General features: G+C 39.5%; 1 protein-coding gene across 1 annotated transcript in view; it reads left to right on the top strand.

Annotated features, from left to right (window-relative positions):
- Window positions 1–16144, top strand: part of LOC131688342 (RNA-binding protein Musashi homolog Rbp6-like) — a 174180-nt gene extending 158036 nt beyond the window's left edge. The window contains exon 7 of the mRNA XM_058972546.1: window positions 3390–16144. Coding sequence (XP_058828529.1) covers window positions 3390–3472 — 83 coding nt within the window. The 3' untranslated portion in view covers window positions 3473–16144. The remainder of the gene's footprint in view (window positions 1–3389) is intronic.
- Window positions 16145–26714: the final 10570 nt, after the last annotated feature.

Here is a 26714-nt window from a genome sequence, read left to right as displayed (position 1 = left end):
GCGGCTTAAAGGAACTAAAGAAACTTCTGCAAAAGAGCACTTTGAACGTTCCTTACGATAGCCCTCAAATCTCTGCCCGCGCCGCTTGTATGTAAGACGCATTGTTAGTTCATGAGGATTCTCCCCACAGTAAATACATCCTTCAGTACCCTTACTGCCTGAAACACCTTCATGTTCCTCCCCACATTTGCCCCAACGTGGTTTATTACTGCAAGGGTTGAGCGTATCATCCAGTCGTTTGTAGTTGCGGCGCAGTACAAACAAACGGACAGGTGGACGAATCCTTCCCATTATGACGTGTCTAGGTGAAGCGAAGCTGATCCAGCGAAGGTTATACGAAACGAGTTCGACTGGAAGTTAATCTTTTAGCTGTCCTCTATTACGGCAGAGTACGCACTTCTTGCATTTCTTGCAGGTGGGACACGTTTAGAAAATCACGCCTTTAACCTCCACGTCACGAGCGGGAACATAGACACGATAATGCGTCATGAAGCAACTATCGCAAACAAACACGTTGAGAGGAGATTTATCTGCTTTGGGCTGGAAGACCACCATTCAGGGCCCAGTTGGGTTATCCGCCATCGACAATGGAATCAGAAAAATCACTTAATGGAGTCGCGTCTTGAGGCATCTTTTCACGGGTTTCGCAAACCATGTAGGAAATACTAATGCAAATATCAGGAAAAGTAGACAGATAAACGATATAAAATGTATCTTTAGGAACGATGAAACAAACCGGTTAGCTCACCTAATGAACAAGAGCTACAATGACCTCACTGGGACTACATATAGGCTGTTGTATTTAGGAGACTACCACATCAAAGTAATAAATTTGATCCTTCTTGTGGGTCATCAGAATTCGGCCCCTTTGTTCGCAAGTGAGCATAAGAATTTTCTAAAAGAACTAAAGAAACTTCTGCAAAAGAGCGCTTCGAACGTTCCTTGGGTATTACTCCAATTTCTCCCCGCGCCAGTTATACGCAAGACGCGATATTAGTTCAGGAAGATTCTCCCCACAGTAGATACACCCTTCAGAATTCTTACCGTTTGGTCATTCTTTAATATGGCAGAGAGCGATTGCTTGCAACCTAACTCTTAAAAGCTAGAATTAATGGGCTTTTAAAACAATTGATACCATCACTTAGTGGGTCGTCGCAGGTAAGACTCATCTGATAACCACGCCATTTACTTCCACGTCACGAGCTGGAACATAGACACGATAATCTGTCGTAAGGCAAACACGTTTACTTGCTCCAGGCTGCCAACAACAATGCGCAAGCGATTAGGCCGCACCTTGCAGATAATGGTTACGAAGAATACCATCCAAGGCCCAATTGGGTTATTTAGGTATATCTTAGATTTCTCCATCCATGATGGAATCAGGATGATCAGTCATTCAACACACCGATAATATAATTTTTTAAACATCAGGGGAAGTAGAAAGACAAATAATATAAAAAAAATGCGGGCACTTATCTTTAGCACGGATAAAAAAATCCGGATGGCCCACAATTGAACAAAAGCTACAATGCCCTCACCTCGGCCACACATAGGCTGCTATAAATGTGAACTTTTCGACTGTTATATTTCAGACAATGAATCGTTATCACATTAAAGTAATTAATTTATTCCACATCACAAAGAGGGGTAGTTGAAAAAATCCACTGTTTGACAATAAATGCTTTCCCTAGATGATTTGCATTCAACAGACTGATATTTCTAAGAAGGAACAGCTTTGATCACCCACATTAAAGTTTCTGCCTCTGCTTAACTACCGAACGTTATCAGTGCCACATTACGCGTATGATGTAGCTGTATATAGGCTACTTTCGTGAGATTAATATTTAGCAACTGCTCCACATCCCATGCGGTAGGTCTAATGCGAGATCATTTAAAGTCAATCGCAACGGAAATTTCCCTTAGGGTTGATTTCATCCTCTGTGGTTTGATCATTTCGTTTCACAGCCGAGGGCAACGATACTATACCCAAGCAACCAAAAGTGCGTATAAGGAAGCTGCATAAGCTTCCCGTTTTAAGTAATTTTGCGATACGTTTTGTGTACTAATAGCGGCTTAAGCAGCTTTCAAGTTCCATTAAAGCTTAAGCAGCTTGAAAGTTCGCTAAGAACTTTATGTGAACTTTAAAGTGTGCTTTTTAAGTATTATCCGAACTTCTGGTTGCTTGGGTACCGTACGTACCGTGGATAAGCATCCACTGCTCCACTGTAGCATTAAGTTTGATATAGGTTTAATTGTACTTTTGTAGAAATTTTGCAATCTAATTCCCTTCAGCTCTACTTCAAAATTGATTATGATATTCGGCAGTACTTCGGATAGTAATTAAATTAAACACACCCCAACACAAATTTTGGCCATCAAATCTGGCCCCGACTGGCACACAGTTCCCTCCCAGGACCATCGGTTCCCCGTCGGAGGTACAAGCTCAAGTACCGAACAGAAATTGCACAAGAAACCATACGAATACGATTCTGTTCGCGGAGAGCCACCGTCTTTGTGTATGTTTCCGGAGCGAAAAAAATAAAACCGGGAAAAACCTACCTACCGGTGGTACTCGTACATACATGAATAAATAAAACAAATAAGCTCCGGCGAACCAATCTAGTTAGGATGTTGGCGGGAAACCTTCACCCGGATTTGAGCGTATTCGCTCTCCGCTCGAACGTCGGAACTGCCTGCCTACCTGCCGGCTAGGATGGTTGGCATTTGAGGTGTGTCTGTGTATGCCGGAATGGTCAACTGCACATGCCAGCCGGTGAGGCAAAAAAAACCTGAATGCGAGCCAATGAGTCAACAATTGCTTTTTGCTTCGGCAAAGCATTGAACTACTTTCCCGTAAGAGGCTAGGCGAGGAACCGGGAGGGGTGATATGCCCTCTCGAATGGCTTGACTGGCAGCTGATGGACTTTTTGTGGGTTTCTTTGTGTTCAGTAACTTCCAATCCGATCCGGATCCAGGATCAACGAGTAGCAGCTTGTGGTCTGAGCGTGTCCATCAGAGACTCTCGGACCGTCGGCTTTGATGGGGCTTATCGTAGGCTTACCGGGTGGCAAAATAGGGAATGCTTTCGGCTCAATACACCGGTCGCAATTGATTGAGATGTGAGATGTTTCCACCCGTCGTGCAGAGGATACAAATTAATTTCCTGGTCGGTCGTTGGATTGGGCATTCGGTGTTCGGTTCCGTAGTTCTTCTCCCACTAATACGTGTAACAGCTCCGTTTTTGGCTAATTTCATCCCGAACCAGACACTTATAGTTTGATAGTTTGTTTCATTATTGGTTATAATTTGCTTCATTTTCTTTTTCTTTCTTTTCTCTCTTTCTCTTTTTCTTTTTTTCTCTCTTCCACCGAACGCTCACGTCGTCGCAGGTGTTATGGGTCATGTCTTACCCGAGAACCGAATCCTGGTCGGTGACTACGGTCTGATGGGTCCCTCGACGTCGTCCTCCTGAGTTTGCGCTTACGAATGACCTCCTCACCCGCACGCCGTCGTTCACTGCACAAAACGTCGATCCGGAAATTGACTGGCACTAGTTGACATTGTTTCTAGATAAATGAAATTTTTCGTTTTTCTTTGTTTTTTAAGCTTAATTTTTTGTACTCTTTAGACTTCCGTCTGTAAGGTAGATGTCAACTCTGTCTGCTTTGAAAAAATGTTTTGTCCTGAATACTGAAAGTGCAAATAAACAAAATGATGCTCACTACGGAACTAGACTCTGGTGTCGGCTTCTTGTTGGATGACTACCCGGGTGAAATCTCAGTAGCTAATTTAGTAGATTTACTAACTATCAATCTTCTAAATAATAAGACCACATCTGGCGTCAATACTAATTACTGGGATTAAGTCCAACGTCGTTGATAAGTTTATAGAAAAAATGCCTTTATCAGAAGGCTGCCTTCACATAAAACGAGAACTAATCTCTGAATCCAAAAATAATTAAAAGTAAGTGCCTTTTAGCGGTGGTTCAGAGCACACGCTGAACCACCGCTAAATGGCCCAGTTCGATTTGATCCAATGTTCCTACAAAATCACCATTAGAACGGCTTTACTGGCTAAGTCACCGGTAAAAGGGAAGCTCCCCTTCACCTCCACCGTTTTCAGAACCATTATCAGTAGCAAAAGTTAATTTACTGTGAACAAGCGAGTGTTTTTTCCTCCCAACAGTAAATTCGATTCACAGCGAAATCCCATCTATTATTTATCGCTATTTCAGCATTATATGTGGAAAAGTACTCGGAATCTGTCCACCCGCGTTCGGTTCCTCTCTCGGTTCCAACATCCGCGGGGTATTTGCGCAATTCGATACTCTCGCAGCCACGCCAGCCGACCGAACACTGCCTGTCGGCACAAATGGATGTTCCCAGGCAGAACACGGCTAATCCACTCTGTTCCCCCTCCTTTCACCCCAACTCCTGAATCGAACCCGCAGATGAATCACCCGTGCAAACATATTCGATTCGGCCTTCTCTTGCCGCCCACTCACCTTTCAACCTTTCAACATTTCAACCCTTCAATGCAAACAATCGATAATGTAAATTTAGTCATTACTTTGCACCAGCAATTACCAATTGGGATCGTGGTGTGCTGGTTGCTGGTTCACATCCCCCCACCGCCCACTCCCATGTCGAATTGTAGGTACACTACCCGATCGAGCGGAGGAAGGTGGTGATTCTGTGAACCATGTGTAACGCACTGAATAGGCGCTCGAAATGCATTCGACACTGCAGTTCGACACAGTACAGTGCCAACCACCACACCGTCATTATCTAGGACGCAGCTCAGGTGCACGGAACAAACAACGCTGACCTGATCCGGTCTCGGAGCCCCGCGAAAGGGCCCCCCTTCCGGGGGGGATGAATGTATTTCGGATGATGTTTTCGGTTTCGGATAAATTAACATTTTCATTACAAATTCTAACATCGTGATAGGTTTTTGGGGCATGACACGTAGTAAAACGACGTTCGTCGTTTCAGGGAGGTCGTGAGTGGGGTTGTCACGCATCACTGTTCCCGCTTCTTAATTACTGAAAAGAAAAAGAAACCGATAAAGTTCTCTTTTATTTGCCAGCCCATGGATACTAGATCGATTTTTTATGTTAATTTTTCGTCGGCCTCTGTCCGCACTGAGCGCTAATCACCGACGTCAGAAAGGAGCCTCCACTATCTGGAACTAGATATCGGCCCATCATCACATGAACCGGGACCAACGGTTTTGCTTCCCTTGCGAAGGTAGACGTGATCACAGATTTTTCACCTCAGAAAATCTCGACGACCTCCGCTGGGATTAAATCCAGACACACTGGGGTGAGTGAGGGTCACGCTTACCACTCAACCACCGACGTCGTCTACTAGATCGATTTGTATAAAAGGATTTACGAGTATGGGCCCTTTGACCACCACTGAAATAATGTTTACTTCACGAAAATTAAAAACAAAATGATACCCAAACTGACAGTGCCATTATTTCATAGGCATTGGAAAGTGAAGCTTTCCAGTCATCTAGTCTAGTCTAGTCTACACAAACACAGCCAATACATGTAGGGAGCCTGGAAAATTGCACACGTTCGCCTGCAATTTTTATTGTCAATTTTAATGTTTTTGGTACATATAATATGTGACACAATCACTAAAGCGGCTAGGCCAACTGTGCAGCGTACAAAATGAAGATGATTCAAAATTATACGGCAATTGAATTATTCATTTAATGAAAAATTTAATCAACGAACTATTTTGAACCTTGAATAAGGAAGAAACGTGGACAACCGTACCGACAGTTTCAATTTGATGGGGATTTGATAAATCGTTGGGAGTCCTTTGGTCCTAGGTTCCTGGGATGTGATGAGACAGAAGTAGTTAGCCCTGTCCTGGCTAATGAGCCTAGGTTATAGCGCCTTTACTCGCTCTAAGAAAAAAGTGAAGCTTTCCTTTCATGTAAAAATATTGTAACGGTAAACTATTTGTATATTCTGACTCCAGTGTACTGAGAATACTAAGGCCACGAAGTTTATTACTAAGTTGGCATTGCTTGCATTTGTTTGACTGAGCCGTGGGTCTTTTGAGAAGTATCTAGTCAAACAAGAATATATTTAAATTGATTAAATTTTCTATTACAATATCAAATTTCTTTTTCTCGTTGAAGTTTAATTAATGTGCAATACGGAACAAAGCCATCTCGTTTACGTTGTTTCCCGCAAAAGGCTACACGTAGACAAAAATATTTGCATGTTTTATAAAATTATGGATTGAATTAAATAAACATGAACGAAAGACAACAAAATTATAGTTTGAGTTTTTTATTTATTGAATTTTTTTGTTTTTGTTGTTTCAATAAAAATATTATTGTTTTCTTCAGGGATGTAATGTACCTCAGAGCAACTAAAGAGCAGAATAAAAACGCTCTCTGCACTATTCATGCGAGACACCGCTCGTCTCTTTCACAATAAACCTCTCCACTCCGATGTATGTTGCTCCCATATGTGCTCCCATATGTCCATGGCTGCACACCTCAAAGAGTAGAAATAAAGAGGGTCTTTAGCGTGAATCTTGGTTCCACGCGCACGGAAGCAGAGAAGGCAACCAAAAAACATTTTAAAAATGTACTTGCGATCAATTTTTATCTGAATTGTAGTTTGATTCGCCTTCCTACCTGCTTGCCAGAGAGGTGAGGCACAAAAAAGTGGCTCTTCAAGGTGACTCTTTGCACGAAATTGTGCAGCTCTTGGTGCACAGATCTTTCTCTTTTTCGTTTTCAAGTTTCTCTTTGTGCGGTCATTCTGCACATCGCAGTGCTCTATTTTTCATCGGTGTATTCCGCTCTTTATGCAGATTGTGATTGATTAGCACACTTGCTTCTCTTTTTCAATCTATTTTTGAAATTAAAATGATGGCCCAATATTTTCTGATTGAGTGAAGCTTTGGCGTATTGAGAGGACTTGACGTTGGACACCGCCTAAACATTATTGGAAGGGCACAACTACATGGCTTTTTTCAATAATTTAAGGATGCCGAATCTGGTTAAAATTGCTCGGAAAAATCGTATTGCTTCAGGAAAGGCAGTAGACTTTCTTGCTCTCGTCACTCGTAAATTTATTAAGTTACGGTCCTGGTTTCAATGCAATTGTTACTTTTTAAGCCGCAGTTACACAAAGTTTGCCAAACCAGATGTTTATTCGCGAACCTCGACAATTTATTTTGCGTGAAAATGTCTTCCCTTCTGATTGCCATATAAAACCGAAAGCTTTTCCATGTTGCCTTGACGTAAGTTTTGCCGTCCATTACCACACAATCGAGCTTCGGCAGCATCGTCTCGTGTACAGCTTGCGGTATCGAGCTAAGAACTTTTTTTTATTTATCCTCTCGATTTAGATCTTCCAATAAGTCTGCTAATAAGTTTAATTCGTTTTCAGATCAATGCACTGTAGACGACACATTCGTCTTGTTTGAGATAAGAACTTTTTTCAGTGGTTACAAGCCGTTTTACACAAAAAATTATAACCTTCTTTTCATAATACGTTTACAAACAGAGATTAACAAAACTACATTAATAGAATATATTGGCTACAAAATTCTCACAAATCATACCTTGAATACTTATACACAGAAAATCAAAAAATTCATAAGAACTATTACGTACATTACAGATCGCCCCTTATGCCTTCGTTCTGGACATACTCGGTTTTGCAGAAAGTCAAGTCTCAGAAAAATCCATAATGTTTGACCTGCTTTCTATTTGACTTTGTTCTTCATAATTAGGCTTTCTGTCTTCTTAACTTCTAAACGACATCAGTACGCAATTGCGCATGTGATGTATCTGTATATAGAACAATCCTACGGAGTTGTCCAAGTAACCACGAAGCTGTAAAAATATGACTGCTGCAGAAAATCCACGTTTGGCGATATATTCGGCTGATATACAGCCGTCTCCGACTTTCATATCGCACCTATGGAGATGTGCCAAAACAATATTTGTAGTGGGTAGAGCCCACTGTTTGAAACAAAACAAAAAAAACAGAAACGGGGAGCATAAAGTTTTTCCCTTTTTTTATTTTTTCGTGACCTATCTGTCACATGTGTTGTTAGATTTTTTTCCAATACGGCGCTCGATCCATGCTCGAGGATCTGCCTGTAGAATTTTTGCAGGCTAAATTTTTCCAGTACTCTTGCCGTTTGGTCCATTTGGACGTTGTGAAATATGAACGATATTTAACGTTCTTAAATTGAACGATTTGAAATTAATTACGCTGATGAATAGACGCATGGTTCTGAGAGAATTTTTTTTCTTAAACAGCCTGCAAATGAATGTGATCCTTGAAAAGTCTTTATAATAATTCACAGAATCAGCGTAAAACAATTTTTTTTTAATATGAGCGCTATAGGATTATATGCAAAAATGCTTTTACTTAAATTTGATTTATTTGAGAAGACAAAACGGCGTTCTCCAATTTTTTAATATATTGTAGGCAAATGTACAGCCTTTCAAATGCAATCAAAATTATCAATTTTCGTTTGCCCCCTTTTGAGATACCGACATTTGAAAAGGGAGTATTTTTAAGTGAAAATTAAGTATAACTTTTGAACCAGACAAGATAAAAATTTTCTTTCTTCAGAAAAAGTTGCCTCTAATCATGCTCTAAAAGTACACTGAAGGGTACTTTTGTGAGAAAAATCATATTAAAAAACTGTACGGAGAAAACTGCTTTTTTGAGAGACACCCTAAGTTATGATATGGAACTCACTATAAAATGAAAACGGTTTGAGATGCAAAGTTAGTATCTTCAACAAAGTTGCTCATAATTGATTGTTCCTGAATATTTCAGAAGAAAGTATTATTCTCTCTGAACTATAATTTGAAATAAAGTCTACAACTTTGACATTTTAAGGGCCACCCTAAAACCGTTTCAGCCAAAAGATGCAATTTGTCACGCACAATAAATGTTTCTAAGACACCAAATCTCTAAACCTAAAGATGAATGCGTTAACAATTGTTTCCCGCTAATTTCGCTTCCTGGACCACTGTGGACTGGTGTATTTTTTACTTAGGACCTTGCTCTCCAAAATGGCTTGGAGATCCATTAGATTGGCATCTGGTAAATTCGTGAACGAAATGTAGTTCGGAACATTGGTTTTCAGTCATTTCTGGTTCACTCGTGATTTGTGAGATGGTGCCGAGTCTTATTGAAACGTCCATGGTTTGCCACTGAAATGCTTCTCTGACCAGGACTTCGAAACAGCCTCCAGAACACTTTCCCGCTAATGCGTCGTATTTATTTTGACGCCAGACTCGATGAAAACGATTGGAGAGCGCCCATCTGCGGTTTCAGCGGCCCAAACTAGGTTTCGTAGTACCGATGTTTTTTGTCGTGAACTGGTTCTACGGTACTGGAGCTCTCCGTACCGATAGTACTGGTAAAATACCGACACTGGAATATTTTTGTTAAAAAAGACTACACAACATCAAAGCGAAATATATTGTTAATGAATATACTTTTATTGGTAAGCTCATATGCTTCAGTCTACCTTCTAATCGCATCCAGAGCAGAAGCAAAAAATGCTCTGTTAGAGTTATCAATAAACCAAGCAATCACTTTCTACTGCTTTGTTGCTTATACACTACACAAACAGTACAATGGTAGTGTCTCCGGCTGAGCAGTGAAATCAGAAAATTATAAAAGTGACACGTGCCTCTACTACGAGAATTACAATTGCGACTGACTTTAAACACTCTCGTATTAAACCAAATAGGCGCTTGGTGGAACAGTTCCTAAAAGTGAAAACGGCGATAATCCTCGCGGAAGTGGCTACTTCGTAGGGGAAATATGGTAGTGATAACGTTAGGAAGTTTAACCGAGGCTGAAAACATCATTGTGAAAAACTTCATGCAACACAGTTTCGAATAAAACTCCATTTGATACAATCCATTACTCGAAGAAACTTTTTGCTATGTAGTTCATTTTGTGAGAATTCAGATGACGAAACATTTTGCTTCTTACCTAGCTTTGGATTCAAATCGCATATAATCGAACAGCACTGAACACAAACTCCGGTCAAATCCCTGCGTGTCCTATTCAGATCGGGATTAGGTACTAGGAACTAGTGGAACATCGCTCTTCATTCACTGTTGCTATCAAATGAATCGCAGTTCATATTCAATATCTTTTGTTTGATCCTCTCTCAAATGAATAGATACCACTTTCAATTTACCCAGTGAACACCAGTCAAATAAGTTCTCGTTCAAAGTTCAAAGTGATAGGTAACGGAAAGAGATGATTAAAGTGGTTTTAAAACCAAAGATAAGGGCAACATGTACACTATTTGAAAGGGGCTGGTCAGTAGGCGGCCTAAATTGATGATTGAGGCCATTTTTCCAAGATGGTGGATTCCGGTTACCATCAAACAGTGAAAAAAGCTAAAAATATGGGTTTAATTTGAAAGGGGGTGGTCAGCAGTTGCCGGAAAACGATGATTGAGGCCATTTTGAGATCCAAGATGGCTGCTGACGGTTACCACTAAACAATGACAACGCCAGCAAATTGGGTGTCATTTAAAAGTTGGTGGTCAGAAGATGACGGGAATTGATGACTGAAGTAATTTTGAAATCCACGATGGCGGCTTCCGGTTACCATAAAACAGTGAAAACAACTGTCATATCACTTATACGGGAGTAGTTAGCAAATGCCGGAATTTGATGATTGCGGTCGTTTTGAAATCTAATTTGGCATTTTTTAGTCCAGTCCAGTGGTTACCAGAAATCATTAAACCAACCATCACTATGGGTTCATCTGAAAGGTGGTAGTACGGATAAGACCGAAATTTCAGATTGAAGCAGTTTTTGAAACCTATGATGACAAGTTCCGCATATAATAACTTTCGAAAGCGGTGGGGCTCGTTTAAAAGCAAAAAGGCTTAAATCGTTGTTCAAAGTCAATTTGAATGACAATACGTCGACTATCGTCCGAATTTAACGTAACCGCTCTTATTATGTTAAAATCAGTAAATACATAGGTATTTTAATAACATTTGCTTCATCCAGCAGTGTTAATTATAAGTATAATAAACGCTTGCTTGCGGTTCCTTAGCTTGTCTTTCAATTTTTAAAATCTCTCTGGATTTCTGAGCAAACGGAAAGCCCATACTTCCCCCACTATAAGCTGTTTTTATGGTATTTGAAGTGGGCTCACCAACACCATGGTCTGGAAGATTCCATATAAAAACCATCTTTTGGAATATTTATGGGGTGGTGTATTTATGGGTGGCAATGTATGGTGTTTGAACCCATGAGAATTTGTTCGGATTTCTGTCACTCCTTTGTATTCTTAATGTTTTCAATTTGCGTTTGGCTTTAGGCTCGTGCTTCCAAGAACTCTCCTGAAAAAGAACCCAGTTGATGGTGACATGATTGTCGAACAAGATTCGCCATCGAAGACCCCGACTTTCCTTTAAAAAAAATCAGACACTTTGAATACGGTTGAAATTTTCAGCTATCCCGAGCAAATACTCGTGGGTTCAAACACCACACAGCCCCTTGAAAAGACCATGAACATGGTCCATGCCCATTTTCACAACCATTAAAACACCATAAAATGGTCTCAATAACCCATAAATATACCAACGAATAGTTTTTCTATGGGATCCACCACGATGGTGTTTTCGTGGGCTGAACCCATTTCAAACACCCATGCCCAACCCCATGAGTATGGGGGTATTATGGACTTTACGTTTGCTCGGGATGGCAGATATCACGAAAGTTCGCCAAGATGGGATCAGAATTGTGGTATCCTGTCTCAAGCAAACAAATGACATTCATAGTCAATGAAGAACTACTGCGTCTACAATGTAGACTCTACATGCCTGTCCACAAAGTTAAGATCGACGGCGTGCTCACCGATTAGAGGTTGTCTTGCGTGGATCTACTGAAGCACGGGGTTGGATATTGCAAGCACCGTTTGCTCCAGTGAGCGAAGATTTTGAATGGCAATCGCACCGAACGGGACAAATTATATGTTCATTCAAACTGTTATCGGTAACTGCAGGAAAAGTACGAGTCTGACGATCTTCTATAACTGCTTCAAAAAACTAGAGTCAGACGAGATACCTTGTATATTTTTCTCTGGAGATGCCGACAAATATAACAGCTCTAGGTAGCGTTAAAGCAAACAGCTACTGGTGTCAGAATTTTCAGATCAAACAAGAAGTTTTCAGAGCTCCCAGGAAAAATCTCCAATAGCTCAACATTACAACCAGCGATTTAACTTATTGCAGAACCGGTTGGGTTCTGGCGAAGACTACATATCAAGAAGACTGATATCTCTTGCCTTCCCCCATACAAACGAGAAGCGACAGAGGTTACAGCACCTCTATTGGAAGAAGGTAGCAAGCTTAATGTAAAAATGTATATGTGTGTGCATCACTATGGGAAGTACCACCTTTACCCGCAAGTGGCGTTGCTGTTACTGTCTCCAGATTCTGGACAGAGTTGCCAGTCTCCTTGATATGCAGTCTTCGGTTCTGGTAACTAGTGACCGAAATAGGCAGGTGGATTTTTGTCTTTCCTTCGGTCGCTTTCGAATGATATTCTGAAAAGTAACAGTGACCAGTGCAAACATTGTCTAGTTCCGTTTAGTATAATGAGTTATGCTCCAAAACTATCACTACGGTTTTATTCGAAAATTTTGAAAAGGGGACTTCATATTAAAAGTTTAGACGTAGTTACGACATATTTTTTGCTACAAAGTATGTTTATGAGCATTCTTTGATAATGAGGAACTCACAATTAATATATGCTACATACAAACAAACCTACTTCAATAAAATTATTCATTTTGTTATTAAATTATTTAAATCTTTATTATATAGAGAATAACAATGATAGAGGGAATTGAGAATTTTACCACAATAACAATTAGGGCTTAGTAAGACAATATTACACAGATCTTTCTATTTTTAACTACATTCAAATAGCAAGAGACTAGAAGACATGAACTATTTTAATATTAAGAGCTATTGTACTCAAGGAAGAGCAGGGAAAGTTTAGAAAAGCGTAGAATAGGGTAATATAAGCAAGCTTAGAGTTTTTCGACGCCTTAGCTCTTCATCTTCTTCAGCAGATAAAAATACCAAAAAAACTTTTCTAAACTTTGTTCTTTCACATCCGTGCTCTTTTTTGAGTACTGCGGCTCTTAATATTAAAATACTTCATGTTTTCTAGTCCTTTGCTAATTTAATTTCGATAAAGTATAAAAAGAAAAAAGTTTGACTTATTTATTGTCGTTAAAAAATGCCATTACAAAGATCAACAAAGAGCCCGCCTATAACCAATACAATATCAATTGATTTCGAAAGATGCAGGATTGGGTCATCTGTCGTTAAATATTATAGTGTGTGAGTAATTTCGCACGGAGTGATCAAAAACATGCAAACTTGAAATCGAAATTCACAGATTTTAATCAATTTTGGGGGAATTATGTATCTAGGACCTATATATAAAATTCCCAATTTTTATGACAATCGAACCACCCCTCGTTCCGTCAAAATTGCCAAAAATCTTGAACATAGTATGAAATAAGAATTTGTGCCCTCCTGTACAAAGACTGGTTTTTACCAACAAATTTTTACCCTAGTGAGAAATTTTGGTTTTTACCAAATTTTCCTCCTTTGGGTGAAATATAGCATAATTGATTTTCTTTTGTTTATATATTCGGTACTATCTACCCTAGAATCAACCCGCAAGAAGCTTTTTTTTAATTTTGTTCAGGGAATCAAGAAAAAAATTTAGCGGCTGTGCTGCCAAATGTGGCATTTTACTCGTTCAAAATTAAAAGGTAAATTTTTATATTAAAAAGCTCAATATAAATTGATCTGATCCCTAGATACAGTGCCATCAAGAGTATTCCAATTTTCTCTTAAAAACTCCATTTTCTCTTAAAAACTTTATTTTACAGGCCAGTATTGAGAGAATCTTCAAATTGTCATAAAAACTGATCCGAGACCTTTAAAGGCAAACTGAAAACGCAGTACTGACGTTATTAACTAGTGTTTGTTCCTTGAACCATTTTTTCGACACATATTTTGCGAATTGATCCTAGAATAAATAGTACCGGAGATGTGAACAATAGAAAATCAATATCCTATGTTGTATTGAAGGAAAAAACGCTGCTTTTCTCTAAATGGCAGTCGTCCAAACCGCTCAACGGAACAGTGAATTTGTTTGCAAGGAATTACGACAAAAAAGGAGTCCGGTTTCTCGTACTTTGGGTAAAATAATTACATCAAACTGAACTGTCAAAAAAGAAAGGTTAAACCATGGAGGTGGTATCCCTATGGCGATGTACAGACATTGACAGTACTCAACATATCCAAGCCGCTTCTAAACGCCTGTCCGCCTGACAGTGGGTTGGGTTTAACAGTTTCATGCAAGGTTTTATAGCAACATGAGCATCAATGCCATCTATGTATAGTTTCAGCGTACTCCCGGATGACTGTAATTGTGCGGCAACATTGTTCCTAAACCGAAAGCAATAACAAATGATAGCGAGGAGCCTCTTCAAATTGAAAATTTTCCCTGGAATCAACAATAGATTTCAACCGAATCAAACTGTTCGATGTATTAGCATTTGCACTTTACCATGTGTCAGTCAGTCCGTCAGTCAACCCATCCGCCGGATAGATAAGGTTGAAAGTTGAATGATAGCGCGGGGGAACATGTGTGTGGTTAGCAAAAAGTGTTGCGATGAAGGTGGATGGTTGGTCAAATTGGTTCTGCTCTCGAATTTGATGGTTCAAGCTAATTTGATTGTGTGCGTTTTTACTATGGTTTAACAGCAAAAGCATTCCGCAGTGTGAAAATATGTTTACGGAAACACACAAAAAAAACCGGAACTACGTTCGTCACCTGAATTTTTCATCTATTTTTATTGCATCAGAAAATCTGACAGAAGCAAAAAAAGCGCGCACCCGAGTCACCACCACTGACAGTACCATCTATTCGACATCCGCCGATAAAAAATGATTTATTACAAACTATATTTAATTAATTGCGCTTCCTGGGATACGCTCGTGGCCTGCTGTTACTATTTCTATGCACAAAAATGGAGTAAAAGGAAGTCACAAAACATTTTTTCCACGCCAAACTGTAGGCTTGCTTCCAGCAGAGAATTTTCCCAACCACGGCCAGGATTTTAATTTTTAATGCTGAAGCCTGACACATTTTATTCATGTACATTCGTTTCGTGCTGCTTTCCCCTTTTGGCTAACGGTTCACCTGTTCGGGGCCCCCAACGGGATTGGTTGGTGCAGAGAAAAAAAACATAATCTCATTTCATTTCACTTCCATCATTCATGGTATTATTTTTTTTTTTTTACCTGTAACTCACCCACTAGCAGATATCTAGTCATCGATATAATATTTCATCATTGATTCAGATTTTTTTCCACCTGTATAATCCTCAAAACATATCTCACACACACATTTGGCTAGTGGCCACCGGTTGTTACAGAATACATCGAATACATTAAATCAGTACATTACCTACCAATGATCGGTTTGTAGGATGATGAATATTATTATGTTATAAATTTGATTGAAAATATGATGAAATTAAAGTGAGCAGTCAATGCTGCATGCGGTTCAACGGTGGAGTTAGAAATTGAACTTTAAATTTAAATACTACAACCTTTAAACGAAATCGCTTGGACAATAGCTGCTGAAATCAAAATGCAGTGGTTAAATACTAAGAGTTACGTCAAGTGCTCAAATGAGAAATATGATTAGTTTATTAACATGTCGACAGATTGACAGATTAACAGATTAACAGATTGACAGATTAACAGATTGACAGATTAACAGATTGACAAACTGACAGATTGACAGATTGAGATTGACAGATTGACAGATTGACAGATTGACAGATTGACAGATTGAGAGATTGACAGATTGAGATTGACAGATTGAGAGATTGACAGATTGACAGATTGACAGATTGACAGATTGACAGATTGGCAGATTGACAGATTGACAGATTGACAGATTGACAGATTGACAGATTGATAGATTGATAGATTGACAGATTGACAGATTGACAAATTGACAGATTGACAGATTGACAAAATGACAAATTGACAAATTGACAAATTGACAAATTGACAAATTGACAAATTGACAAATTGACAAATTGACAAATTGACAAATTGACAAATTGACAAATTGACAAATTGACAAATTGACAAATTGACAAATTGACAAATTGACAAATTGACAAATTGACAAATTGACAAATTGACAAATTGACAAATTGACAAATTGACAAATTGACAAATTGACAAATTGACAAATTGACAAATTGACAAATTGACAAATTGACAAATTGACAAATTGACAAATTGACAAATTGACAAATTGACAAATTGACAAATTGACAAATTGACAAATTGACAAATTGACAAATTGACAAATTGACAAATTGACAAATTGACAAATTGACAAATTGACAAATTGACAAATTGACAAATTGACAAATTGACAAATTGACAAACTGACAAATTGACAAATTGACAAATTGACAAATTGACAAATTGACAAATTGACAAATTGACAAATTGACAAATTGACAAATTGACAAATTGACAAATTGACAAATTGACAAATTGACAAATTGACAAATTGACAAATTGACAAATTGACAAATTGACAAATTGACAAATTGACAAATTGACAAATTGACAAATTGACAAATTGACAAATTGACAAATTGACAAATTGACAAATTGACAAATTGACAAATTGACAAATTGACAAATTGACAAATTGACAAATTGACAAATTGACAAATTGACAAATTGACAAATTGACAAATTGACAAATTGACAAATTGACAAATTGACAAATTGACAAATTGACAAATTGACAAATTGACAAATTGACAAATTGACAAATTGACAAATTGACAAATTGACAAATTGACAAATTGACAAATTGACAAATTGACAAATTGACAAATTGACAAATTGACAAATTGACAAATTGACAAATTGACAAATTGACAAATTGACAAATTGACAAATTGACAAATTGACAAATTGACAAATTGACAGATTGACAGATTGACAGAATAATAGATTAACGGACTGATGAATCAACCAACTGAACCAACGCTCTGTTTATAAAATTTGCTAAACAAAAAGTTACATTCTACAAATTTGATGTCTCGCTAGAAAATGTATTTAGTTGATTTGTTCAAGAAACTATGGTAATCGATATTTGAAATTGAAACATATTTCGGAGCTCGCAGTAGGTAACAAAACGGGAAGAAAAACTTCACGAAATTTCGTTTGAATAAAAAAATACATACCGCAACCCTCGGAGTACCGCACTCCGGTTACGCATCGGCGGTAGCTTTACCATGCGTAAATAATTGATGACAAGCTTTTATTTTAATGAGTGCTGTCTCCCGGACTGGGCTTAACTCAGTAAAAAAAAGTACCGTTCTGAAAGTATTTGAAAATATAATTTTAATAATGACACACAATTTTCTCCACCGTTGAGCCGCCGCAGCAATCCGCGGTTCGCACCCGAAAGTAGTCCAGCGTGCCCTTCTGCCTACCGGGTCAAATACACGCTCCATTTGAAGCCATCATTTGAGAGGCCGTGTCGGTATGAGCGTAAAGAGACTGCTAATAAAAAATCATAACCCCGCCAAAAGCGGACAGAAACACCCAATTCAACCCGCTGACCTGTACAACAATGATAAACAAATTTTCCCCCAGTCTAGCATACATTCCGGGGCGGCTGCTATCGAACTGCGGAACAAGGCCATTTTCCCACATGGCGCGGCACATGATTCGCGTTATTTGTGTCAAAAATTAGCGAGTATTCTCCCCCCAAATCCACCTTCCTCCCATCACACGCCGCTAAGGGTTGCTGCGCCGGAATGTATGCTGCGGGAACCCCTCCTTCTCTCCGTGCCGGAAACCAATAGAAAAAAGAAGAAAATTACATGCTTTCCAAATGAGAGAAGGGTGCCTGAAAGCTATTACATTTTTTGCGGCGCTGTCACTGCATGACCAGCAACGAATTTCAGTCGTCCGAGTGGTTCCTGTTTTGTTATTTTTTTTTCGTTTCGGTACGTAATCGATTGAAAATTGTTTCGTTTGTTTGTGAAGAAATAATTACCGCCTATAGGCGTGTTTTACATCGACCATCGTTGTTATCGTCATTATCACGCGGAACGCACAAACAGTTCGTTAGACACACGCGAATCAGAGCAAAAAAAAAAAGTCAATCGAGTGAGGCGAACACATTTGATAGAGTTAATTCCATTCCATACCAAAGAAAATCGCTTCGAGAAACGCTTTTTATGATCTATTCTAATCGAGATAAAGAAAGTTTATACGTATTGGTAATCAACCGTTGAAATTTGTCAATGAAAACACAACTCAAATCGAACCTTTAAAACGAACATACATTGATGATAAAAGTTTTAAACTAATGCTTAAAGAATGATATGAATATATTTGCTAAGAATGTTATATGTATAATCACAATGAAATCAAACAAAAAAAACGAATACATTGCTATATACGCTTGACACTGTGAAGACACGAAAAGAAAAACATGTAATCATATGCTGCAATCCACACACAGATTATTGTTTTAAAGTTTAAAATTGCACACCAGAAAGAAAAAAAAACGCTAACGGAAAACATGTCAACCAAATAATCAAAATCGAAACGCCGGAGCGGAACAAAACAAAAAATCCGCTTTACTATTCAAACGATGAATAAAATCGTCAACAGCCAATCAGTGGAAAAGCATTAATTACCCTGTTAAATGCAGTTGAGTAAAATGAAAAAATAACATAAATCGGGGAAAAAAATTATTGTCAGTGTTGGGATTAAATGAACTGCAGAAAATAAAATGGTGCAGTTGAAACGTAAACTTTGCTTGTACTGGTTGATAAAAAAAAGAGTCAACACGCGCGTGCCCCTTCCCTGCCCGGTCAAACAAACAGCTTCGAAACGATTTGATGTCCCCTTTTTCAACCTCCGCGCTGTCTTCGTTGAAAGCTGAAATGTCGGCGAAAAGTGGCTGTGTGGCGTAGCAGAGTAATCATCTGATGGGTGGCTTTTGGTCGTGGTTAATGGACGGTCGTTTTTGGGGAAATAAATGTAGCCTTATTCTGCGTTTCGATCGATCGCTTTTTTTTTTTTAAGTGAATGTGGTTTGCATTCGTAGTGCCCGGTGTAGGGCGAAATTAAGCGGGAATCGAATTTGAAAAATCAATCGGCCGTTATGCAGAATAGCGGCGATTGAAAGGATTGACAGGTTTGACAGATTGACAGATTGACAGATTGACAGATTGACAAATTGACAGATTTGACAGATTGACAAACTTCACATACACTAACACTACACTGGCACACACTATTTCACTAACAATTTTACGACCGATACAAACGTGATTGATACATAAGAAATGATGTCCCGTTAGAAAAGCAACTCATAGTAATATACAATAAAACAAACTAGATACTGGCACTAAAAGGGGGAATCTATAAAAAATATCAGAGCCTAGTTTTTGTTTTTCCTGTTCAGCATGTGCGATCAAAGAAATTTTGTTTGATCAGGTGTACCATGGGACGTAGGAAATTTTTTTTAAATCACTTAAAACTAACCCATTTTGTCTGTTCTACGGCTACAGATATTATCCGTCATGTATAAAACTTATTTTTCAACAATCGGTTTGCCACAATTTTGAAGATGAAGAAAACAAATCATTTGTTGCTCATAAACAGTCCGCCTTAAAACAGTCAGATAGATAGCGAACGAGTAGCGAAAGGCATTTCACTCCCACAGTAAAGCTCTTCGAAATTGGATGGCTCTCAACAAAAAATCACGAAAATTTCTATTTTCTCCCCCAATTATAAGTCAAGATCGTGGAACAAGAAAATTGCCTCACAATGTAATTCCACCACCGAACCGGGCGAATGTTTTATTTGCCCGCACGTTCATTTGCTGCGAAGCAGCGGAAAACACTTGTTCGAACTTCTTTTCGGAAAAGTTATTCCAATATTCCAACAATTTCCAAATCATGCAACTAAGCCCTCTTGTCAAGAGAGCTGAAGCTGAAGCAGCTGCCTGGCATGCCGTAACTTCCCAGCAAACTTACCCTGCCATGCCGAAACCGAAAGTACCTTAATACCTTCCAATCCCCCTCCAATGTACCGGTCGTATAGTCCTCCTTCCACCCCAGCCAGCCAACGGGAAATGATTGACCTGACGTGGCATCCGTGAGGTAGCAGCAACGGCAACAGCAGCAGCAGCAGCAACGCGTTCCGTTGTTACGCGTCAGAAAACTAATATACGCCCGCCGCCGTCTATACTTCCTTGGATAGGTAATCCGCTTCGTGTGCAAAAACTTTTCGGCACTCCAACCAAAATCGACGCCCGACGAGCGCACAATTCGGTTCCCGAGTGTAATTTATGTAAAAACGCCCATAGCTGGAGTTTGAGGCGCGGTTGTGTAGCAGTTTGCTACTTCTACTACTCATGACGCCAAACATCAATATTTCATCGAAAATCTACCCTTAATTACAAGCTGCCACTTTTCGTTCGCTGGGCGAGTAAGTAGCGTGAACAGAGTGAAAACCATTCTCCTTCCTCCCGCGATCGAGTACCGGTGGATCTATTCGAACTAGAACAAATGACGATGCGCCATGATCTGGTCCCAACCCCCTCCCGGAACGAGTGGAGCATGAAGCAAACTATCCAGTTGGGAAAAGTTATTCGATACTTTAGTTACCGCTCCGGAAAAGGAAGAAAAAGATCCAGTTCTTTCCACTCCGACCCGTTCCGTTCCGTTCCGTTACATTCATTCGGGAGTGGTAATTGAAAAATGTTCCCAAACAGGAATATGGCGCTTCGTGGGGGAAGAACATGGGATTAAAGGTAGAGCTTTCCTCTTCCATCGAAAGTTGGCACACTCGGTGTCTCCTAATGAGGCGCGCGTGTCTAGGAGAAATCGAAATCCTCCGGTACCACGGGTGGTTGGCTGACAGAGGCGGGAAGGGCAGACGAAAAACTACGTGACGGATTCAATTTACAGTGCCGGCCACCGGGAAGGATGTCGAAGGTGGTTCCATCCCTGACGCAAAATTGAATTCAGCTTCGCATCAACCATTAATTATGATGCAATTGGAGGAAGTTTGAAGATTCCGTTTGGAATCAGGTCATGGAAGATCTAAGATTTTTTTAGTCAGTGTCAATTGGTTATTAAATCAAAATCACTTCGAAGACTTTTGATATTCGTCCGGATGAATCGTATTTGGATGAAAATTATTAAAAAATTATTGACTGGATATATTTTTTCTCATTTATTTGTTAGATGATAATACATTTGTCATGTTTTTTCTCCGGCAGATATAAATCTTTCTGGACAAAAACTAAAATACTGATAAACCAATCAAATTACCCTGCTGCACAAAATGTAAACTTCTTCAAATATTGAACCTCTCTTAATCACAAGAAATATTGTAATCACCACTTTTCAATTCGTTATGAATATTAGTGAATAACTCTGGTACTAACACCGGCTTTCAAACTTATCTGTATTAAGAGTTCAATGAACGGCAGAAAAGCTCACCAATCGACAAGTAAAATCTCACGCGGATGAGATATCGTTTTAAGGGGTTACTTCACTGTAGAATCGGAATTTTTATTAGCCTAAAACATGCCTTAGGCTTTTAAAAATGATGTGTTGTATGTAGGGGTATCTCCACTACTTTGAATCTAATTTTTACCTGACCCTTAGTGACAGGGCGACCAAGGTGCTTCTATCAAGGATTTCGGAATTTCAATAAACAAACAAATAAGTTTTACTTTACTGTTTATTCTCCCACAACTCTCCACTTCTGGGCGTTTTGATGATCCGCTGCTGCTGGATATGGCGAGGAGGCACCGGCATCATCCGACTGGCCGGGACTACAACGACCGAACTCTCTAGTATGTCGTTAGCTGCTCCGTCAGTGGTTCTTTTCTTTTAGATACCACACAATCTTTCTCGTAGGTAGCTGTTAAAAGACGACAGAGCCTCTGCTCAGCGATTGCGCACTCTTCTGGTATAGTTGGAAAACATAAGTAGTGTTCATAAGTAGTGACCTGGCTGGGTTGTTTGCCGCGTTGGTTTTGCCGCTATGGTGATTGTTTTCCCAATATCGCAAGTCCTAGAATGGAATTATTATTAAGAATATTGTCCATGATTTTCTATTATCGACAGCTATATTAAATTTAGATTTTGCCTATTGCTGAAGTGGTCGCATCATTAGTGATTCCCAACTTCGTTTCGAACTTTTTGTTTCGGAATGACTTTTTTGGTCGATTATAAAACTATTTTATTCTTTAAATGATGCATTCATAATTTTACATGATACACAATATTCAACGCTCTTGGATCAAGGCTGCTCTTCTCCAATAGCCCAATCAACTTGTACTCCATGAGTTTTTCTGTACTTGGTCTAACCATCTTGCGCCTCTCGTTATCTTCTACCAACCGAATTTCCTCCGAACACCACTTTCACAATATAGTTGTCCAGTATTCTCACAACATGTCCTGCGAGCGTCTAGATTTGATCACCTCAAAAATACTAGGTACACCAGCGAATTGCACGAGCTCATGGCACGTCCTCTAGTATCCGTCCTGCTGCACTTCATCAATGACCGTCGTCTTAATACCCATCGCTTTAGATGACTATAGTCCACTACGAGGTTGATAACAGTTTTGTATCATTCTCCGGACAAAACCAGTCCAAAGGCCGTATGACATCCAAGAATTGATCCACTGCGTACCTGTTCCCATGTCGTAAGAAGTAACTGAAAACAGGAGTCCTCATTCCAAGGTGCTTCCCCGTGCTGAAGACTGAACGGCTGGCAGTCAGGCATTGTATTTCTCTCTCACTCAAGCGAGCAGAAGCTTATCCGATGTCCAATTTTTCCGAGATAAGATGAGTCGCAAAATTCTTCGTCTCCACAAATGGCGTGAGGAATAATGATCCGGATAAAATTTATTTGATTTTTTCCTTCTCATCGGAGAAGATGATAATATTTTAATTTCGTGGAAATCAATAAAAGCGTCAAAATATACACTCAATTTCAAAGAAAAGCGCTAAAGAAGTATGATGGACTTGTTTTTTCGTGTTTGGAGCAGCGACAGCATGGCAGCGAGCGCAAAAAGGATACCGTGATAAACTCATTCGCTCATTCTCCGGCAGTTTTATTTATCCGAAATAACACGTTATATTGTTGTAGTTGTGTGAGTGTCAATAACTTTTCGTGTGAAAATGTGAATTTTTATTGTCGCAGTAGCAAATTATCCGGACGCATTAACTCATATGAGCGATAAATGCAATGCCTGCTGGCAGTACTAAAATATGCCAGTCGCGCAAGGACTGTCATGGATCATATTCTTGCTGTGTTAAGCGAATCGTTTGAGAGTTCGCTTTTGGCGACTGTAAGCCAAGGACTTCGGTATCTTCTAGTTGCTGTACAATAATTGCTGATGATGAAAGGTGTAGTGTAGAGCATGCTCAGAGTAGCTCAAATTAATATTCCGCATAAACGTAAAGCCGAGTGTAGGAAGGAAGGGAAAGCTTCCATAGCTTGGGTCAAACATCGCATTACCACAAAGGAAACTTTTATTGTCTACCCCACGTGAAATGTCTCGTGCATGTATACTTGCGAATAGTGCTATTGACGCATGTCTTATATCAGATCTCACAACTCATGATATTTTGTGCTGTCACAATCAATATGACTGTTCATAGAAAATACGTCTATTGTTCGGCCTCTTTACCACATATTGAACCATCATCTTCTGATAATTTCAAAAGCGTTGTATCACATTGTGGCAGAAATGGGATTCCTTACATAATCAGCACACATCGGTTATGTAAATGAAAATTTGCACCAGCTGGCAGAGAAGAGGTGTTAGCTGTAACTCTTTGCTCTTACGGTACTACACATAAGTTGTCGAACTGGCTCATACCCAACGAGCTCGAAACGGTCGTTATCTGATCATAAGTTCGTCGTCTTTGATCATTTGAACGTCTCGCAAGATATCATCACATTTCGTTATCCCAAATCCAGCAAGTGGGCTTGGCGACTAGGCTTCAACGATTGAACTTCCTTGGATGATATCGTATATAAAACAAACTCACATATAGTAGCAGCGTACCAAGAGGCTTGTCCGCCTCGAGTTGTGCGTGCTTCCAGAGAAACCCCGTGGTGGAATGCCGAATTCGTTCGACTCAAAAAGCTATGTCGAAGAGCTTGGAATCACAGACGCAGGGCCGGGTTGGAAGCATTTAAGTTGGCTCGCAAAGCATACAGAAATGCCGTTTGATGAGCCAAGGACTTTTATGTTAGTTCTATTAGAACTGCTAATAGTGAATACTCACCTAACGTAGATGTGTGACTCAATTGTCTACTTGGCACGATCACACGACAGCCCCTGAGTTCGTTTCAGGTAATTCTGCTTCATAGGCGTTAGCTCGTTGAATTTTGACAACCGAATCAATCAAAAGGCCGATTGAAAGTTTTGCTCAGTATGAATTTCGGGGGAAAGCAGGAATCATTCCAGCTCTACTTCAAATAGGATTTGAACACTTCAAGCATATTCTGAAAAAAAAATCTCACTTGAAGTCTGCTAGCAGAATACATTCCATTGCCGTGATGTGAAATAGTTGCTGAGCTTGAACTTGAGTTTGAGCTTGTGCGACCACCCCTGGCTGCCACTCCGTTATTGATCTGGACTAGCTGAAGCTGCACAGAGAAGCAGTAGATAATTATGCTTGGGAGTAGCGAAACATCTTTCAATGAACAACTTCTGGTAATCCTAAAGTATTAATCAATACCGGCGCCGCCCAGGCCTAAACGTAGATCGCGGAAGGAAAGGGAAGGAATGGTTAGTCCGATACTTGCTTTTGCTAGAGACCGTATATACTACTGCGCACTCGCCAAGCATCACAAGAGGAGGATATATTTGTGTTAGTAAGAGTATATAAGTTGGATCACTTCTTCTTTACCGACGCCAGAGAGGTGACTTCACTATCTAGACTAGATATCGATCCACCAAACTCATAGACCATAGGGGACCAACGGTTTTGCTTCCTTTGCGAAGGAAGATGTGACCACAGATTTTTTCACCTCAGAAAAATCTCAACTACCTCGGCTGGAATTGAACACAGGCAAATTGGAATGAGTGGCGGTCACGCTTACCACTCAACCACCGGCGCTGTCCTGTAACCGCGTCACTGCTGAGGACACAAAAAGCTTTAGATCGATCACTCTGACGTCCTTCCTTCTTAAATCAACGTTTAATCGACCACTACATCGGGATATTAGCGTGGGCGAGCACCTTCACCCTTTTTTTTATTTCGATTATAGAGGTTTTAACCTTAAGGTCATTCGCCTCTTCGGGTTAGAAAAATCTCTTATGAAAAATTTCTAACCCTATGTGTGGGACTCGAACCCAGGTGCGCTGCGACAAGGCAATCGATTTACCAACTACGCTACGCCCACCCCCACCACCTTCACCCTGTTATACACTGTTCTCTACAACATTGAAAAAACTTTTTCGCAAAAGCAATGATTTTTGTGCAGTGCATTGTTTGACGCAAAAGCAAAGAATTTTTCTTGATATTGAAGATGCTTTTGACAACGTGTTTTTTGAATCCATTCTGGAAGCATCACGAGGTCATGGAGTATCGTTATATATCACGAACTGGATACACGCATTGCTTAGCAACCGACATCTGCGCTGATCGTTAAGACAAGTAGTAATAAGGGAACTGAGTGTCTGCGGATGTCCTTAAGGTTCTATGCTGTCACTACTTCTAAGCAACCTTGTCGCCAATGGTTTGATGAGAAAGCTTAATGAGCTTGGGTTTCCGACATTTGGTTTCGCCAGTAATTATCATATAAGGATCACCTACATTTGCGTTAACACACTTTTCGATTTGCAGCAGCAAGCCTGATGTATTGTTGAGCAATGCTTACTTTATGTTGGAAGGTGCCTTTTACGCAAAGAAGGATTACAACCGGAGCTCAGCCGTTGCAGTTATTTGACGCTAATTCAAGAATCTTGCATGGCCTTCAGTCAATGTTGATGGACTTTCGGCAAATCTTGGGGACTGAAACCCAAGTACATTCAATAGATTTACACAACAATTATTAAACTAATACTCAAAGAAAAGATATTCCTTATTCTTGCAAAATTTATATCTTTCGTCTCTCTTGGCTATTTTGGCTGAAAAACTTCCAATGAAAATATATACATAATAATGGAAGTTACATGAAATGTGCAACAGTAAACACGATCAAATTGCAGTCGGATGTTTTGGAAATCTTTTTTTGACATTGCCAGCAGTTTGCCAACCATTGAAATGATCATAGAAATAAATTTGAATATTTGAATAAAACAAATAATTTCTATGATCAATGTTTGATAACTGTGACAAGCTCTAGTTGCTGGGAAAAGAAAAATGTTCCTGACAGAAGAAACAATTGTCAAAAGACAGAAGAAACAATCGTATTTTTTTGAGTTTATATCAAATCTCGACATTTCATACATTTCAACAACATTTTGCATCAAAAATACAAATTCGATTCTGAAATTTTCCCTTCCCTTGGAGCATTTTTCAGTATCTGAT

This window comes from Topomyia yanbarensis, chromosome 3 (assembly GCF_030247195.1).
Source record: "Topomyia yanbarensis strain Yona2022 chromosome 3, ASM3024719v1, whole genome shotgun sequence".
NCBI lineage: Eukaryota > Metazoa > Arthropoda > Insecta > Diptera > Culicidae > Topomyia > Topomyia yanbarensis.
Note: the sequence above shows the minus strand (reverse complement) of the source record. Positions and strands in the feature narration are given on the sequence as shown.